A 20,657-nucleotide genomic window follows, 5' to 3' on the forward strand; every position below is an offset into this window, starting at 1 on the left:
CTTTCTCCTCTCCATCTTATCAATCTCAGTACCTTGGGTATGAGAGGCAGAGGAGGGAACACATACACTGACTGGTACACCCACGGTGTTACCAGAGCGTCTACAACTATTGCCTGAGGGTCTCTTGACCTGGCGCAATACCTGTCGAGTTTTTTAATCATGTGGACGACTTCTGGGTGAAGTCCCCACTCTCCCGGGTGGAGGTCGTGCTGAGGAAGTCTGCTTCCCAGTTGTCCACTCCCGGAATGAATACTGTTGACAGTGCTATCACATGATTTTCCGCCCAGCGAAGAATCCCTGCAGCTTCTGCCATTGCCCTCCTGCTTCTTGTGCCACCCTGTCTGTTTACGTGGGTGACTGCCATGATGTTGTCCGACTGGATCAACACCGGCTGACCTTGAAGCAGAGGTCTTGCTAAGCTTAGAGCATTGTAAATGGCCCTTAGCTTCAGGATATTTATGTGAAGTGATGTATCCAGGCTTGACCCTAAGCCCTGGATATTCCTTCCCTGTGTGACTGCTCCCCAGCCTCGCAGGCTGGCATCCGTGGTCACCAGGACCCAGTCCTGAATGCCGAATCTGCGGCCCTCTAGAAGATGAGCACTCTGCAACCACCACATGATGGATACCCTTGTCCTTGGTGACAGGGTTATCCGCTGATGCATCTGAAAATGCGACCCGGACCATTTGTCCAGTAGGTTCCACTGGAAAGTTCTTGCGTGGAATCTAACGAATGGGATTGCTTCGTAGGAAGCCACCATTTTTACCCAGAACCCTTGTGCATTGATGCACTGAGACTTGGTTCGGTTTTAGGAGGTTCCTGACTAGCTCGGATAACTCCCTGGCTTTCTCTTCCGGGAGAAACACCTTTTTTCTGGACTGTGTCCAGGAACATCCCTAGGAAACAGAAGACAAGTCGTCGGAACCAGCTGCGATTTTGGAATATTGAGAATCCAATCGTGCTGCCGCAACACTACCTGAGATAGTGCTACACCGACTTCCAACTGTTCCCTGGATCTTACCCTTATCAGGGAATCGTCCAAGTAAGGGATAACTAAAATTCCCTTCCTTCGAAGGGATATCATTTCGGCCATTACCTTGGTAAAGACCCGGGGTGCCGTGGACCATCCCTACGGCAGCGTCTGAACTGATAGTGACAGTTCTGTACCATAACCTGAGGTACCCTTGGTGAGAAGGGTAAATTTTGACACGAAGGTAAGCATCCTTGATGTCCCGAGACATCATGTAGTCCCCTTCTTCCAGGTTCGCAATCACTGCTCTGAGTGACTCAATCTTGAATTTGAACCTCTGTATGTAAGTGTTCAAAGATTTTAGATTTTAGATTTAGAATCGGTCTCACCGGGCCGTCTGGCTTCGGTACCACAATAGTGTGGAATAATACCCCGTTCCCTGTTGCAGGAGGGGTACCTTGATTATCACCTGCTGGGAATACAGCTTGTGAATGGCTTCCAAAACTGCCTCCCTGTCAGAGGGAGACGTCGGTAAAGCCGACTTTTGGAAACGGCGAGGGGGAGACGTCTCGAATTTCAATATGTACCCTTGAGATATTACCTGAAGGATCCAGGGGTCTACTTGCGAGTGAGCCCACTGCGCACTGAAATTCATTGAGAACGGGCCCCCACCGTGCCTGAGCTTGTAAGGCCCTAGCGTCATACTGAGGGCTTTTGCAGAGGCGGGAAAGGATTTCTGTTCCTGGGAACTGGGTAATCTCTTCAGCCTTTTTCCTCTCCCTCTGTCACGAGCAGAAAAGAGGAACCTTTTGTCCGCTTGCCAACAAAGGACTGCGCCTGATAATACGGCGTCTTATTTTGAGAGGCGACCTGGGGTACAAACGTGGATTTCCCAGTTGTTGCCGTGGCCACCAGGTCTAGAAGACCGACCCCAAATGTCCCCTTTCAAAGGCAATACTTCCAAATGCCGTTTGGAATCCGCATCACCTGACCATTTTACTGGTAGAATTGGACAACGCACTTATACTTGATGCCAGTCGGCAAATATTCCGCTGTGCATCATGCATATATAGAAATGCATCTTTTAAATGCTCTATAGGCAATAATATACTATCCTTATCTAGGATATCAATATCTCCAGTCAGGGAATCCGACCATGCCAACCCAGCACTGCACCTCCAGGCTGAGGCGATTGCTGGACGCAGTATAACACCAGTATGTGTGTGAATACTAGAGATGAGCGCCTGAAATTTTTCGGGTTTTGTGTTTTGGTTTTGGGTTCGGTTCCGCGGCCGTGTTTTGGGTTCGAACGCGTTTTGGCAAAACCTCACCGAATTTTTTTTGTCGGATTCGGGTGTGTTTTGGATTCGGGTGTTTTTTTCAAAAAACACTAAAAAACAGCTTAAATCATAGAATTTGGGGGTCATTTTGATCCCAAAGTATTATTAACCTCAAAAACCATAATTTACACTCATTTTCAGTCTATTCTGAATACCTCACACCTCACAATATTATTTTTAGTCCTAAAATTTGCACCGAGGTCGCTGTGTGAGTAAGATAAGCGACCCTAGTGGCCGACACAAACACCGGGCCCATCTAGGAGTGGCACTGCAGTGTCACGCAGGATGGCCCTTCCAAAAAACCCTCCCCAAACAGCACATGACGCAAAGAAAAAAAGAGGCGCAATGAGGTAGCTGTGTGAGTAAGATTAGCGACCCTAGTGGCCGACACAAACACCGGGCCCATCTAGGAGTGGCACTGCAGTGTCACGCAGGATGTCCCTTCCAAAAAACCCTCCCCAAACAGCACATGACGCAAAGAAAAAAAGAGGCGCAATGAGGTAGCTGTGTGAGTAAGATTAGCGACCCTAGTGGCCGACACAAACACCGGGCCCATCTAGGAGTGGCACTGCAGTGTCACGCAGGATGTCCCTTCCAAAAAACCCTCCCCAAACAGCACATGACGCAAAGAAAAAAAGAGGCGCAATGAGGTAGCTGACTGTGTGAGTAAGATTAGCGACCCTAGTGGCCGACACAAACACCGGGCCCATTTAGGAGTGGCACTGCAGTGTCACGCAGGATGTCCCTTCCAAAAAACCCTCCCCAATCAGCACATGATGCAAAGAAAAAGAAAAGAAAAAAGAGGTGCAAGATGGAATTGTCCTTGGGCCCTCCCACCCACCCTTATGTTGTATAAACAAAACAGGACATGCACACTTTAACCAACCCATCATTTCAGTGACAGGGTCTGCCACACGACTGTGACTGATATGACGGGTTGGTTTGGACCCCCCCAAAAAAGAAGCAATTAATCTCTCCTTGCACAAACTGGCTCTACAGAGGCATGATGTCCACCTCATCATCACCCTCCGATATATCACCGTGTACATCCCCCTCCTCACAGATTATCAATTCGTCCCCACTGGAATCCACCATCTCAGCTCCCTGTGTACTTTGTGGAGGCAATTGCTGCTGGTCAATGTCTCCGCGGAGGAATTGATTATAATTCATTTTAATGAACATCATCTTCTCCACATTTTCTGGATGTAACCTCGTACGCCGATTGCTGACAAGGTGAGCGGCGGCACTAAACACTCTTTCGGAGTACACACTTGTGGGAGGGCAACTTAGGTAGAATAAAGCCAGTTTGTGCAAGGGCCTCCAAATTGCCTCTTTTTCCTGCCAGTATAAGTACGGACTGTGTGACGTGCCTACTTGGATGCGGTCACTCATATAATCCTCCACCATTCTATCAATGTTGAGAGAATCATATGCAGTGACAGTAGACGACATGTCCGTAATCGTTGTCAGGTCCTTCAGTCCGGACCAGATGTCAGCATCAGCAGTCGCTCCAGACTGCCCTGCATCACCGCCAGCGGGTGGGCTCGGAATTCTGAGCCTTTTCCTCGCACCCCCAGTTGCGGGAGAATGTGAAGGAGGAGATGTTGACAGGTCGCGTTCCGCTTGACTTGACAATTTTGTCACCAGCAGGTCTTTCAACCCCAGCAGACTTGTGTCTGCCGGAAAGAGAGATCCAAGGTAGGCTTTAAATCTAGGATCGAGCACGGTGGCCAAAATGTAGTGCTCTGATTTCAACAGATTGACCACCCGTGAATCCTTGTTAAGCGAATTAAGGGCTCCATCCACAAGTCCCACATGCCTAGCGGAATCGCTCCGTGTTAGCTCCTCCTTCAATGTCTCCAGCTTCTTCTGCAAAAGCCTGATGAGGGGAATGACCTGACTCAGGCTGGCAGTGTCTGAACTGACTTCACGTGTGGCAAGTTCAAAGGGCATCAGAACCTTGCACAACGTTGAAATCATTCTCCACTGCGCTTGAGACAGGTGCATTCCACCTACTATATCGTGCTCAATTGTATAGGCTTGAATGGCCTTTTGCTGCTCCTCCAACCTCTGAAGCATATAGAGGGTTGAATTCCACCTCGTTACCACTTCTTGCTTCAGATGATGGCAGGGCAGGTTCAGTAGTTTTTGGTGGTGCTCCAGTCTTCTGTACGTGGTGCCTGTACGCCGAAAGTGTCCCGCAATTCTTCTGGCCACCGACAGCATCTCTTGCACGCCCCTGTCGTTTTTTAAAAAATTCTGCACCACCAAATTCAAGGTATGTGCAAAACATGGGACGTGCTGGAATTTGCCCATATTTAATGCACACACAATATTGCTGGCGTTGTCCGATGCCACAAATCCACAGGAGAGTCCAATTGGGGTAAGCCATTCCGCGATGATCTTCCTCAGTTGCCGTAAGAGGTTTTCAGCTGTGTGCGTATTCTGGAAAGCGGTGATACAAAGCGTAGCCTGCCTAGGAAAGAGTTGGCGTTTGCGAGATGCTGCTACTGGTGCCGCCGCTGCTGTTCTTGCGGCGGGAGTCCATACATCTACCCAGTGGGCTGTCACAGTCATATAGTCCTGACCCTGCCCTGCTCCACTTGTCCACATGTCCGTGGTTAAGTGGACATTGGGTACAACTGCATTTTTTAGGACACTGGTGAGTCTTTTTCTGACGTCCGTGTACATTCTCGGTATCGCCTGCCTAGAGAAGTGGAACCTAGATGGTATTTGGTAACGGGGGCACACTGCCTCAATAAATTGTCTAGTTCCCTGTGAACTAACGGCGGATACCGGACGCACGTCTAACACCAACATAGTTGTCAAGGCCTCAGTTATCCGCTTTGCAGTAGGATGACTGCTGTGATATTTCATCTTCCTCGCAAAGGACTGTTGAACAGTCAATTGCTTACTGGAAGTAGTACAAGTGGGCTTACGACTTCCCCTCTGGGATGACCATCGACTCCCAGCGGCAACAACAGCAGCGCCAGCAGCAGTAGGCGTTACACGCAAGGATGCATCGGAGGAATCCCAGGCAGGAGAGGACTCGTCAGAATTGCCAGTGACATGGCCTGCAGGACTATTGGCATTCCTGGGGAAGGAGGAAATTGACACTGAGGGAGTTGGTGGGGTGGTTTGCGTGAGCTTGGTTACAAGAGGAAGGGATTTACTGGTCAGTGGACTGCTTCCGCTGTCACCCAAAGTTTTTGAACTTGTCACTGACTTATTATGAATGCGCTGCAGGTGACGTATAAGGGAGGATGTTCCGAGGTGGTTAACGTCCTTACCCCTACTTATTACAGCTTGACAAAGGGAACACACGGCTTGACACCTGTTGTCCGCATTTCTGGTGAAATACCTCCACACCGAAGAGCTGATTTTTTTGGTATTTTCACCTGGCATGTCAACGGCCATATTCCTCCCACGGACAACAGGTGTCTCCCCGGGTGCCTGACTTAAACAAACCACCTCACCATCAGAATCCTCCTGGTCAATTTCCTCCCCAGCGCCAGCAACACCCATATCCTCCTCATCCTGGTGTACTTCAACACTGACATCTTCAATCTGACTATCAGGAACTGGACTGCGGGTGCTCCTTCCAGCACTTGCAGGGGGCGTGCAAATGGTGGAAGGCGCATGCTCTTCACGTCCAGTGTTGGGAAGGTCAGGCATCGCAACCGACACAATTGGACTCTCCTTGTGGATTTGGGATTTCGAAGAATGCACAGTTCTTTGCTGTGCTGCTTTTGCCAGCTTGAGTCTTTTCATTTTTCTAGCGAGAGGCTGAGTGCTTCCATCCTCATGTGAAGCTGAACCACTAGCCATGAACATAGGCCAGGGCCTCAGCCGTTCTTTGCCACTCCGTGTCGTAAATGGCATATTGGCAAGTTTACGCTTCTCCTCCGACAATTTTATTTTAGGTTTTGGAGTCCTTTTTTTTCTGATATTTGGTGTTTTGGATTTGACATGCTCTGTACTATGACATTGGGCATCGGCCTTGGCAGACGACGTTGCTGGCATTTCATCGTCTCGGCCATGACTAGTGGCAGCAGCTTCAGCACGAGGTGGAAGTGGATCTTGATCTTTCCCTAATTTTGGAACCTCAACATTTTTGTTCTCCATATTTTAATAGGCACAACTAAAAGGCACCTCAGGTAAACAATGGAGATGGATACTAGTATACAATTATGGACTGCCTGCCGAGTGCAGACACAGAGGTAGCCACAGCCGTGAACTACCGTACTGTACTGTGTCTGCTGCTAATATAGACTGGTTGATAAAGAGATAGTATACTCGTAACTAGTATGTATGTATAAAGAAAGAAAAAAAAACCACGGTTAGGTGGTATATACAATTATGGACGGGCTGCCGAGTGCCGACACAGAGGTAGCCACAGCCGTGAACTACCGCACTGTACTGTGTCTGCTGCTAATATAGACTGGTTGATAAAGAGATAGTATACTCGTAACTAGTATGTATGTATAAAGAAAGAAAAAAAAAACACGGTTAGGTGGTATATACAATTATGGACGGGCTGCCGAGTGCCGACACAGAGGTAGCCACAGCCGTGAACTACCGCACTGTACTGTGTCTGCTGCTAATATATAGACTGGTTGATAAAGAGATAGTATACTCGTAACTAGTATGTATGTATAAAGAAAGAAAAAAAAACCACGGTTAGGTGGTATATACAATTATGGACGGGCTGCCGAGTGCCGACACAGAGGTAGCCACAGCCGTGAACTACCGCACTGTACTGTGTCTGCTGCTAATATAGACTGGTTGATAAAGAGATAGTATACTCGTAACTAGTATGTATGTATAAAGAAAGAAAAAAAAAACACGGTTAGGTGGTATATACAATTATGGACGGGCTGCCGAGTGCCGACACAGAGGTAGCCACAGCCGTGAACTACCGCACTGTACTGTGTCTGCTGCTAATATATAGACTGGTTGATAAAGAGATAGTATACTCGTAACTAGTATGTATGTATAAAGAAAGAAAAAAAAACCACGGTTAGGTGGTATATACAATTATGGACGGGCTGCCGAGTGCCGACACAGAGGTAGCCACAGCCGTGAACTACCGCACTGTACTGTGTCTGCTGCTAATATAGACTGGTTGATAAAGAGATAGTATACTCGTAACTAGTATGTATGTATAAAGAAAGAAAAAAAAACCACGGTTAGGTGGTATATACAATTATGGACGGGCTGCCGAGTGCCGACACAGAGGTAGCCACAGCCGTGAACTACCGCACTGTACTGTGTCTGCTGCTAATATATAGACTGGTTGATAAAGAGATAGTATACTCGTAACTAGTATGTATGTATAAAGAAAGAAAAAAAAACCACGGTTAGGTGGTATATACAATTATGGACGGGCTGCCGAGTGCCGACACAGAGGTAGCCACAGCCGTGAACTACCGCACTGTACTGTGTCTGCTGCTAATATAGACTGGTTGATAAAGAGATAGTATACTCGTAACTAGTATGTATGTATAAAGAAAGAAAAAAAAACCACGGTTAGGTGGTATATACAATTATGGACGGGCTGCCGAGTGCCGACACAGAGGTAGCCACAGCCGTGAACTACCGCACTGTACTGTGTCTGCTGCTAATATATAGACTGGTTGATAAAGAGATAGTATACTCGTAACTAGTATGTATGTATAAAGAAAGAAAAAAAAACCACGGTTAGGTGGTATATACAATTATGGACGGGCTGCCGAGTGCCGACACAGAGGTAGCCACAGCCGTGAACTACCGCACTGTACTGTGTCTGCTGCTAATATAGACTGGTTGATAAAGAGATAGTATACTCGTAACTAGTATGTATGTATAAAGAAAGAAAAAAAAACCACGGTTAGGTGGTATATACAATTATGGACGGGCTGCCGAGTGCCGACACAGAGGTAGCCACAGCCGTGAACTACCGCACTGTACTGTGTCTGCTGCTAATATAGACTGGTTGATAAAGAGATAGTATACTCGTAACTAGTATGACTATAAAGAAAGAAAAAAAAACCACGGTTAGGTGGTATATACAATTATGGACGGGCTGCCGAGTGCCGACACAGAGGTAGCCACAGCCGTGAACTACCGCACTGTACTGTGTCTGCTGCTAATATATAGACTGGTTGATAAAGAGATAGTATACTCGTAACTAGTATGTATGTATAAAGAAAGAAAAAAAAACCACGGTTAGGTGGTATATACAATTATGGACGGGCTGCCGAGTGCCGACACAGAGGTAGCCACAGCCGTGAACTACCGCACTGTACTGTGTCTGCTACTAATATAGACTGGTTGATAAAGAGATAGTATACTCGTAACTAGTATGTATGTATAAAGAAAGAAAAAAAAACCACGGTTAGGTGGTATATACAATTATGGACGGGCTGCCGAGTGCCGACACAGAGGTAGCCACAGCCGTGAACTACCGCACTGTACTGTGTCTGCTGCTAATATATAGACTGGTTGATAAAGAGATAGTATACTCGTAACTAGTATGTATGTATAAAGAAAGAAAAAAAAACCACGGTTAGGTGGTATATACAATTATGGACGGGCTGCCGAGTGCCGACACAGAGGTAGCCACAGCCGTGAACTACCGCACTGTACTGTGTCTGCTGCTAATATATAGACTGGTTGATAAAGAGATAGTATACTCGTAACTAGTATGTATGTATAAAGAAAGAAAGAAAAACCACGGTTAGGTGGTATATACAATTATGGACGGGCTGCCGAGTGCCGACACAGAGGTAGCCACAGCCGTGAACTACCGCACTGTACTGTGTCTGCTGCTAATATAGACTGGTTGATAAAGAGATAGTATACTCGTAACTAGTATGTATGTATAAAGAAAGAAAAAAAAACCACGGTTAGGTGGTATATACAATTATGGACGGGCTGCCGAGTGCCGACACAGAGGTAGCCACAGCCGTGAACTACCGCACTGTACTGTGTCTGCTGCTAATATAGACTGGTTGATAAAGAGATAGTATACTCGTAACTAGTATGTATGTATAAAGTAAGAAAAAAAAACCACGGTTAGGTGGTATATACAATTATGGACGGGCTGCCGAGTGCCGACACAGAGGTAGCCACAGCCGTGAACTACCGCACTGTACTGTGTCTGCTGCTAATATAGACTGGTTGATAAAGAGATAGTATACTCGTAACTAGTATGACTATAAAGAAAGAAAAAAAAACCACGGTTAGGTGGTATATACAATTATGGACGGGCTGCCGAGTGCCGACACAGAGGTAGCCACAGCCGTGAACTACCGCACTGTACTGTGTCTGCTGCTAATATAGACTGGTTGATAAAGAGATAGTATACTACTAATATTATATATACTGGTGGTCAGGTCACTGGTCACTAGTCACACTGGCAGTGGCACTCCTGCAGCAAAAGTGTGCACTGTTTAATTTTAATATAATATTATGTACTCCTGGCTCCTGCTATAACCTATAACTGGCACTGCAGTGCTCCCCAGTCTCCCCCACAATTATAAGCTGTGTGAGCTGAGCACAGTCAGATATATATATACATTGATGCAGCACACTGGGCTGAGCAGTGCACACAGATATGGTATGTGACTGAGTCACTGTGTGTATCGTTTTTTTCAGGCAGAGAACGGATATATTAAATAAAACAAACAACTGCACTGTCTGGTGGTCACTGTGGTCGTCAGTCACTAAACTCTGCACTCTCTTCTACAGTATCACAGCCTCAGGTCAATCTCTCTCTCTCTCTCTCAACCCTAATCTAAATGGAGAGGACGCCAGCCACGTCCTCTCCCTATCAATCTCAATGCACGTGTGAAAATGGCGGCGACGCGCGGCTCCTTATATAGAATCCGAGTCTCGCGAGAATCCGACAGCGTCATGATGACGTTCGGGCGCGCTCGGGTTAACCGAGCAAGGCGGGAGGATCCGAGTCTGCTCGGACCCGTGAAAAAAACATGAAGTTCGTGCGGGTTCGGATTCAGAGAAACCGAACCCGCTCATCTCTAGTGAATACATTTTTGGATACCCTCCTGCTTTCTATCAGCAGGATCCTTAAGGGCGGCCATCTCATGAGAGGGTAGAGCCCTTGTTCTTACAAGCGTGTGAGCGCCTTATCCCCCCTAGGGGGTGTTTCCCAACGCACCCTAACCTCTGGCGGGAAAGGGTATACAGCCAATACTTTTTAAGAAATTATCAATTGTTATCGGGGGGAAACCCACGCATCATCACACACCTCATTTTATTTCTCAGATTCAGGAAAACTACAGGTAGTTTTTTCCTCACCGAACATAATACCCCTTTTTGGTGGTACTCGTATTATCAGAAATGTATAAAACATTTTCCATTGTCTCAATCATGTAACGTGTGGCCCTACTGGAAATCACGGTTGTCTCTTCACCGTCGACACAGGAGTCAGTATCCGTGTCGGCGTCTGTATCTGCCATCTGAGGTAACGGGCGCTTTAGAGCCCCTGACGGCCTATGAGACGTCTGGACAGGCACAAGCTGAGTAGCCGGCTGTCTCATGTCAACCACTGTTTTTTTTATACAGAGCTGACACTGTCACGTAATTTTCAACAGTACATCCACTCAGGTGTCGACCCCCTAGTTGGTGACATCACTGTTACAGACACTCTGCTCCGTCTCCACATCATTTTTCTCCTCATACATGTCGACACAAACGTACCGACACACAGCACACACACAGGGAATGCTCTGATAGAGGACAGGACCCCACTAGCCCTTTGGGGAGACAGAGGGAGAGTATGCCAGCACACACCAGAGCGCTATATATATATACAGGGATAACCTTATATAAGTGTTTTTCCCCTTATAGCTGCTGTATGTTTTAATACTGCGCCTAATTAGTGCCCCCCTCTCTTTTTTTAACCCTTTCTGTAGTGTAGTGACTGCAGGGAAGAGCCAGGGAGCTTCCCTCCAACTGAGCTGTGAGGGAAAATGGCGCCAGTGTGCTGAGGAGATAGGCTCCGCCCCCTTTTCGGCGGCCTTATCTCCCGTTTTTCTGTATATTCTGGCAGGGGTTAAATGCATCCATATAGCCCAGGAGCTATATGTGATGTATTTTTTGCCATGTAAGGTATTTTTATCATGTTTTATTGCGTCTCAGGGCGCCCCCCCCAGCGCCCTGCACCCTCAGTGACCGGAGTATGAAGTGTGCTGAGAGCAATGGCGCACAGCTGCAGTGCTGTGCGCTACCTTATTGAAGACAGGAACGTCTTCTGCCGCCGATTTTTCCGGACCTCTTCGCTCTTCTGGCTCTGTAAGGGGGCCGGCGGCGCGGCTCCGGGACCCATCCAGGCTGGGCCTGTGATCGTCCCTCTGGAGCTAATGTCCAGTAGCCAAGAAGCCCAATCCACTCTGCACGCAGGTGAGTTCGCTTCTTCTCCCCTTAGTCCCTCGATGCAGTGAGCCTGTTGCCAGCAGGTCTCACTGAAAATAACAAACCTAAACTAAAACTTTCACTAAGAAGCTCAGGAGAGCCCCTAGTGTGCACCCTTCTCGTCGGGCACAGAAATCTAACTGAGGCTTGGAGGAGGGTCATAGGGGGAGGAGCCAGTGCACACCAGTTAGTCCTAAAGCTTTCTTTAGATGTGCCCAGTCTCCTGCGGAGCCGCTATTCCCCATGGTCCTTACGGAGTCCCCAGCATCCACTTAGGACGTTAGAGAAATACTATTTACATTCACTCAATGCTGACAATATGTTGTTATAAGTGTACTGTCGCGGCTCCCGTCCCTGAGGCCACACATGTAGTAGGCACTGTCTATAATTATGAGGCTATCTCCAGCATAGTTTGTGTAAGGCTGCAGGTCAGCAACAATTCAGAACGTACAGATCTAATATACTAAATAGTTTAACATAATGAAAACATGATTTAAACACAGTGGCTTAACAATTAAAATGACAGACACATTGTACGTGTGTACTGTCTCCCTAAATTTGCTGCTGCGATCAGATCGGAATTAGGCCCATAGAACTTATAAAGAGGTTGGCCGCCCAATACATAAATGGCCCTCCCATGCCGTTTGCCTCCCGATGTGCACCTGGTCTACGTATATACGGGTCATTCTTGCTTCCTCGCAATCGGCATCCTTAGAATTCTGAGAAAACAGCCACAGCAAATAGGCTGAGAAACGCAACAATATTTGCAATGTGCAGCATGGCTTGGAGAGTCGGTCAAACATGAGAAGTGCAGCAGCTGGCAGTGTCTCAGAGACTGACACATACTTGCCGACTTCAGGAAAAGCCTGGAGAGGAGATGCAGCTGACCACTCTGGGGGCAGGGCCTGGCTTTCACGTCACTAGGACCTGTCCCTGTCACAGCATAAGGCTGGTAATCGCAAGTCTGCAGGGAAGGGACAGAGCTAAAATTACGTAAACTGGGTCATTTTAGCCCAGCCCTCTCCATATGGACCCGCACTTCCCCATATTATGACCCCATCCTGCCCACTTCCCCAGAAAATGAATGTAAGAAGACTCGCCCTCTTCCAAGGGTCCAGGGGACTACCGGAAAAAAATCTGTAGTCTCCCGTACCTTCCGAGAGAGTAGGTAAGTATACTTTGACAATTGTTGCATGAGTGTATCAGTCTGTTACACCTGCTGTTGTATGAGACTGGTACCACTGCTGCAAAGGTATATAAGATAGTGGAGCGGATTGAGTCGCAGCTCCAGGCCTCCGCATAAAAACAGGCCCATCATCATAGCAGCATGATAATGACCAGCTGCCCAGTTGGCCACACAGTCATAATTTCTAACTATTACATTTGTATCTCTACTTTCTTCACAAATTAGATTTTACATTTTCATGGGGCTGATAGCGAAGAGGGTGTACATGGCCACATGGCACTAGCCACACCCACAAAGCACTGATGAAAGCTCCTCCCCTTCTCAGTATAGGACCTTGAAAATTTTCTGCCCCACACCCATGTGGGCCTTAATCTTGCCTGAGGGTACATGAGACTATTACTACTGCTGCAAGGGTATAATGTCAACATTGACCATGTTGACAGTTGTTCTGTGCACAAAGATGAAATATCAGCATGTTAGACTGTAAATTTATAGTCCCTGGTGGCCCAGCGCCAATTTACATGCACCTGATGGCTGCAGCAGCTCCAGCACGGCTTTTGGGTCCCAGCGGTCATGTAACTGTCACTTCTGGGTCAGTTCTCTGATCCTCCAGCATTCCGGTATTATTCCCCTATCCCTTATCTTTACCTTAAGCCCTCACTCACTCACTGACTCAACACTAATTCTATTACTTCCCAATACGTTATGAAGCTGAAATTTAACATAGGTATTCTTCAGGTGGGAAATAGGAAAACTACATAATCAGAATTTTAATAACCCTCCCCTAAGGGGATGACATAATGACGTCATTACTGACGTGTGGCTTGTGTTGCGTGAATGAAAATGCCCAAACGGACAATTAGATCAAAATTTGGATTGCACCTCCAGTGTGTAGAATTTAATAAACTACAAAAATGGTCCTGTCACTTTTTACCGTATCTGTTATGGATGCTCCTCGGATAACACCAAGAACCATGGATTAATATTTACTTACTGTAAGACGTCTCAAATTTACATCTCTATAGATTTACCAAATTTTTAACACTCATTTACATGTACAACTATGAAAATCAGAACCTCCCGTACGAAGAACGGGTAGAACACTATTAATATTATATTTGTTGCTACTCCAGGAATCTGTCTCCCTGTGTTCCCAGGACATTGCATATTGTGTTGTGATAATTGAAAACTTAATTCACTGCTAAAATAAACAGCCTGCTGACACTTTGGTGTAATGCATAACCTTCCATAGTAACTATTAGCTCTGTAATAAAAGTAACGCCTACTAAAAACCATAGGCAATGCTTATTTTGTAGAAACGCCTACTAAAACCCATAGGCAATGCTTATTTTGTAGAAAATTATTTTCAGGAACTTCCGGGGGTGGGCAGTGGTGGGCGGAGCTGTTGTTAATGCAGTCGGAGCTACAGTGGGCGAGGCACCTTTGTAAGAATAATTTTCCTTGAAAAAAATAAAGAATTTGTGTGTGCCAAAAAGGGGCGTGGTCTTGCAGCAAGGGGCATGACCTTGCAGGAAAAGACTACCTTATACCCCAGTTTTGGAACCTGCACCCCCAGACATTGGCCACCACAGGGGGAAAAAATCCTTATTTATGCCCTTACATTATTTGCCATTTTTTCTCCTTATTGTGTAATGGGCATTACGCCCATTACACAATATGACACACACCGTAATGCCCATTACACAGTATTCCACACCATAATGCCCATTTCACATTATGCTACACACCCTAATGCCCATTACATGTTATGCCATACACCATAATGCCCATTTCACATTATGCCACACACCCTGATGCCCAATACACAATATGCCACACCGTAATGCCCATTCCCCATATTGCTTACACCGTAATGACTATTTCACATTATGCCACACACCATAATGCCTTACACAATATGCCACACACTGTAATGCCCGTTATACATTATGTCACACACCACAGTGCCCATTATACAGTATGCCACAAACCGTAATGCCCATTACACATTATGCTATGCACAGTTATGCTCCAGACACCATTTTATGCCACACACAATAATACCCCTTACAAGTTATGCCCCACAATGAGGCTTCTAATTAGTTTTAAATTACCTGCTTGTCAGGGGCTTCATACTTGTTGCCAAGGCTTTTATGCTAGTTGCCTGGGGTTTCATGTTCTGGGTTCCATGCTCGTTGCCAGGGTTTCATGTCATGCTCCTTGCCAGGAATCTCATGCTCCTTGCCAAGGGTTTCATGCTCACTGCCAGGGGTCTCCTGCTTGTTGCCAGGGGTCTCCTGCTCATTGTCAGGGGTCTCCTGCTCATTGCCAGGGGCTCCTACTCATTGCCAAGGGGTCTCCTGCTCGTTGCCAAGGCTTAGTACATAAATCTCATAGTTCTCCCTGAGGAAGAGGTGGTGAAACTGAGAAATAAACAATGTTGTATTGTGACACCATTCAATTGAAATTCCATGCATCAAATTATTTACATTTTGTCATTTTGCTTTTCATTTCAGTCTTACAATTGCAATTGTTATTGTGCTGATGGCCCTGCAAGACCTGTTGGCAAGCAGATTCTTCCTACAGAAGAAAATTTCCCCGGAAGATAAGAAGAAACCACTAGCTCTAAACAACAGGTATTATTAAATTGTTATTATTATTATTATTATTATTATTATTATTATTATTATTAAGAATGATAAAATTGCAAATACTGTCTGCAAACTGGAAAGTAAGCAGTGTCCAATAATCATGCATCTGCTCTCAGAGTACAGTAAAGGAGGTGTCTGCTGAATAATGTCATTGGACAGGTTAGGAAATTGTTTCCATATATAAAAAGGTGTCAGCTAATTGCAGATACTATTTTAATATTAAAGATTGTTGTATCTAATTCATTTGCTGGGAGGTTCCATGTCTTTCCTGTTTGTGCCGTACACACTTTGCAATCTGATATATGTGTGTCCTATTGTGTCCTACTACATGAAGTTCCATTAATTCTTATTCTCTGGACATAATTTATGTAACATACAGATGTGTACTCATACATCTTGCCTCACTCTTGCTTGGCGTGAGTAAGCTGACAGGTCCTGTGCAACGTCGGAGGTCTTTTTCTGCCAAAAATGCATCTAATTTGCATCAATATGCGAATAGGATGCACACGCAGCTTATGCTGTTAAAACGATATGCGGCATGCCTATATTCTGTGTGCGACTGTGGTTGTAACTGCATACAAAATGCTATGTTATGCTGTTTTCTAGGAAAACCCTGTAGCGTATAATTTCATATGCAGATACAGCCGCAGTCACACACAGAATATAGGCATGCTGCATATCACTTTAATCGGCAGCAGAGGCGTCACTGATTGCAGTTACACCCAGTGCGGCGAAGCCACACATTGCCAAAAAGGGGGCGTGGCCCATTGAAAAGGGACGTGGCCTCGCGGCCTTGACCACAGTTTCATCACTCCGGGGGTCCTGGAGATGAGGGCTGCCCCCAGGGACCAGTTGAAGTGCAGTGCCAGCTCCTGCTGGACGTAATGTCACAGTGTAGCACCCTGCTCCTGTCACTGAAGAGGAGTTAGCACTTTGGTGTCAACCCTTGGCGGGTGATACCCGGATGTGGGCCGCACCCCTGCACCCCCGTTGTGACGCCACTGATCAGCTACTTGTGCATCCAATTCACATCGTTTTGCAAATAAGTTGCATTTTAATGGAAAAAAACGCACAAAAAGATGCTCGGTGGCACCGAATTACGCCACAGCATGGCGGAACTAGAGTGGCTGTTTACTGCGCAAGGAGGCTAGATGTAAGTGGACACATCTGTATAGTACATCAAGCTCTCCGAATACTGTACGTCATAATAGCTGATGCATAGTTGCAATAGTTCTGGGTATTATTTTAATATGTTGGCACCTGTACATTTAGGTCAAGGCAGTGTTCATTTTAATCTTAATAGAAATGTGGTAGTAACAAAGCATAGTAAAAAGTTTTGAAATGTCAAATATTCTACGGATCGTGGTAGAGTGTTTATTTGCCTCGCTCTGTTATAATACAGTGTAAAAGCTTTTGATGGGAATGTGAGTAAGTAATATTAATGTTATTCAAGTCATTCAGTCCCCATTCTTTACCCAGCTTCACTGAAATACAATTATCCTACTATGTGATGACAAAACAATACAATTGAAGGGATGCGTTTAGCATCCCGGCAGTCTGGATACTAGCGGTTATGTGACTGATGCCAGAATCCCAACATGATTTGGGTGACCAGTGCTGGATCAGTGACAGCCGACACCCCTAAAGTAAGTATCAAGGTTCTAGTTAGGGTTAGGCACTAAAGATGGGGGGTTATCCCTAACCGCCACCCCCACAAGGGTTAGCCCTAGCCGTCACCAGGGTGGGTTAGGGTAGCGGAGGCGGGTGTAGAAATACTTACATCCTCCGATGTCAGGATCTTCATTGTCGGGATGCTGCTGTTGGTCATATGACTGCCGGCATCCCGGACCCCAATTGAAACCATGGGCTGGATGTAACGTTGGCCAAGATCGCCGGAGTTTCGAGATGCCGGATGATCTCTGACTTTTTTTAAATGGGCAATCACTTACAAGGCATGGTCTTTGCCTTGTAAGTGAACGCCCCTTTAAAAAAAAGTGTGGCAAAGGAGTCCATCCCCACTTCAGCACATCAGAATACCGACAGGCAGGATCTTTGAACGTAAGTATCCTGGGGAGGTTAGGTTTAGGTTGTGGGGGAGGGTTAGGTTTAGGCTGTGGGGAGGGAGGATTAGGTTCAGGCTGCGGAGGGAGGATTAGATTTAGGCTGCGGGGAGGGAAGGTTAGGTTTAGGCTGCGGGGGGAGGATTAAATTTAGGCTGCGGGGAGGGAAGGTTAGGTTTAGGTTGCAGGGGGGAGGATTAGGTTTAGGCTTCGGGAGGGAGGGTTAGGTTTAGGCTGCGGGGAGGGAGGATTAGGTTTAGGCTGCGGAGGGAGGATTAGATTTAGGCTGCGGGGTGGGAAGGTTAGGTTTAGGCTGCGGGGGGAGGGTTAGGTTTAGGCTGCGGGGAGGGAAGGTTAGGTTTAGGCTGCGGGGGGAGGATTAAATTTAGACTGCGGGGAGGGAAGGTTAGGTTTAGGTTGCAGGGGGGAGGATTAGGTTTAGGCTTCGGGAAGGGAGGGTTAGGTTTAGGCTTCGGGGAGGGAGGGTTAGGTTTAGGCTTCGGGGAGGGAAAGGATTAGGCTTAGCAGACTCCTGCACCCCTGACCCTATGCCGGGATCAGTATTATGACCGTCGGCATGCCAACTGCTGGGATCCCATACCCAAACCATTGCACAAGTGCAGCACACATTACAGGAGGCAGGTGCAGTGCAGGTTCAAGGGAAAAGTGAATACCAAGCAATTTATGGGGCCAATATACCAAAGGGCACAAAGTGAGACTATATGGAGTCAGGGAGGAGGAGCTGAGATTTATGATTCCACAGGTCTAGGAATCCTTCCTCCACTTCCCCCAGCCCCACTCAATCCCAGCCAGTCCCACAAACTCACAGGTGTAGTCAGCATATTTAATGCAAGACCAGGAGTCCTAAGTATCATGGATTTTCATTGCAGCAACCAAGCATTACAATAGCACCTTTCAGCATCCAAAGTTCACCCCTAATCGTCAGGATGGGGAAGGCAGACACAAAGGGGAGGCACAGGAAATGTACATTATAGAACTTTGGTAAAACCATATCAACCCCCAGTATGTATTTCCCCCATGGAGTAGATACCATCTAATGTCACCCCCTGGTGGCAGCCGCTGGCAATGGTCACCACCGGGTAACAAGGGGCAACAAGGATCAACTGACATTGCATCATATCAACAAAGACATCGCAATCAAGGTTATATCAGGAATATCGAAAAGTTTACGGGATCAGCAAGGAGCACCGTCAACACATGTGATGGCGTCCAGCAGCAAGAGCAGTAGCACAAGATCATGTGACGCCAGCTCAAGCTGGAACTTAGCGCAAGTTGACAAGCAATTTCAAGCAGGATTATGCGGGAGCAAAGTGACATGTTCCACACCATGCCCATCAGAACCTTATCAGCAGAGCCCTTCTTCCACATGGAAGAAGCAACTTCTCAAAAGGCTGTTGGCATATCCAGCACAGCAGAGACAACAAAACATATGCCTATTGCCACGCTCAGGGCAGCAGAGGTACTAATTTCGCATACGGCTGATGCCACATTCAGCACGTCCCATTAGCACTCCGGAACAGTGAGATGACTGTCAATAAGGGTAATAATTGTGAGGTTCAACTCAGTAATGTTTGCAACAAACAAATTAATGTCACTGGGAACACAAACAGCGTGTAAAGCACTTAAGGAATAGCTTTGTTTATCTAGGGCAAATAGCAAGAGGCAGAGAATGAATGGGCAAGGCATAGACACTGCAAGTAATCAAACAGGTCAGGTAGCAGCAGCAAAATAGTTTTTTGCCACAGGGGAAGCAGGCATCTAAGCAAATTAGGAGGGAGATGGAGAAGGGAGCTTTTGTTGATATATGCAGGGTCAGAGATAAAGAAAGGTGTAGCTAAATTGGAGTCTCACAAGCATAAGCTTAAAAGACATATTAAAAATTGATAATTGGCTTAGTGGAATGTTTGCATAGAAGCTTCTCTGGTCATGGCTGTGAACATTAAAAAATATAGCAATTTCATAAACTCCATGTATAAGGAGTATGGAGGGTCCATTTGACATATGTATGATGAAACCTTTAGCTCTAAGTCCAAGGTAAATAAGCAAATTAAATTTGGCATAAGGACATCGGTGTATGGCTTAGAGCACAGGTCAGCGGCCTTGCATACAAAGGTAATGTGGCAAAGAAGTGGGGTGCAGGGGGCCTAGCACACATAGGGGGTCCTTCCGAGTTGATCGCTAGCTGCATTTGTTCGCAGCGCAGCGATCAGGCAAAAAAATGGCAGTTCTGCGCATGCGGCTCAATGTGCACGCGCCACGTACGGGCACAATGACCGATGTAGTTTTGCACAGGGTCTAGCGATGCATTTCAGTCGCACTGGTTGCCGCAGAGTGATTGACATGAAGTGGGCGTTTCTGGGTGGCAACTGAACGTTTTCAGGGAGTGTGCAGAAAAACGCAGGCGTGCCAGGAAAAATGCAGGCGTGGCTGGGCGAATGCTGGGCGGGTTTGTGACGTCAAATCCGGAACTGAATAGTCTGAAGTGATCGCAAGTGCTGAGTAGGTTTTGAGCTGCTCTGAAACTACACAAAAAAAATTTGTAGCCTGCTAGCGAGCGATCAACTCGGAATGACCCCCATAGGCAATACAAGCTTACATATTATGACTTCAGTGATCACCACATTGGGTGACACCATTCAAGGGAGTGACACCAAGCCGGGAGCGGGCATTGCACAATACTGTCACAATCACCTGGCTCCCGATCACAGAGTAGGAGTCAACAATGCAGAAGGAGTCTCTGGGCGCAGCCCACATATCCAGGAGAGCTGGGCATGCCCCCAGAGTGATGACTATGGGGATGTGCCATGGGGCCACACCCCTTTCCCAACTAGGCCAGTCTCCCTTTCCGTTTATGCTTAGGGTCCATGTAGTGCAGTGGGTGACACCATTGCATTGCACGCATGCATTCTGTAAATGTAGACATGCGTGTACATTCTGCAATGGGAATCACTCCACAAAGAATTGCTTAAAGGGAAGAGGAGGCCAAGAGCAGAAATTATCTGGAGCACATGT

At 46.7% G+C, this 20,657-nt stretch overlaps 1 protein-coding gene across 5 annotated transcripts in view; it reads left to right on the forward strand.

Moving 5' to 3' along the window:
* LOC134900336 (stimulated by retinoic acid gene 6 protein-like) overlaps nt 1-20,657 on the forward strand; it is a 200,353-nt gene that overhangs the window by 90,275 nt on the left and 89,421 nt on the right. For all 5 annotated transcript variants that reach the window (XM_063914232.1, XM_063914234.1, XM_063914231.1 and 2 more), the window contains one exon: nt 15,430-15,549. In XM_063914232.1, the coding sequence (XP_063770302.1) occupies nt 15,430-15,549 (120 nt within the window). The remainder of the gene's footprint in view (nt 1-15,429; nt 15,550-20,657) is intronic.

This window comes from Pseudophryne corroboree, chromosome 1 (assembly GCF_028390025.1).
Source record: "Pseudophryne corroboree isolate aPseCor3 chromosome 1, aPseCor3.hap2, whole genome shotgun sequence".
Lineage (NCBI taxonomy): Eukaryota > Metazoa > Chordata > Amphibia > Anura > Myobatrachidae > Pseudophryne > Pseudophryne corroboree.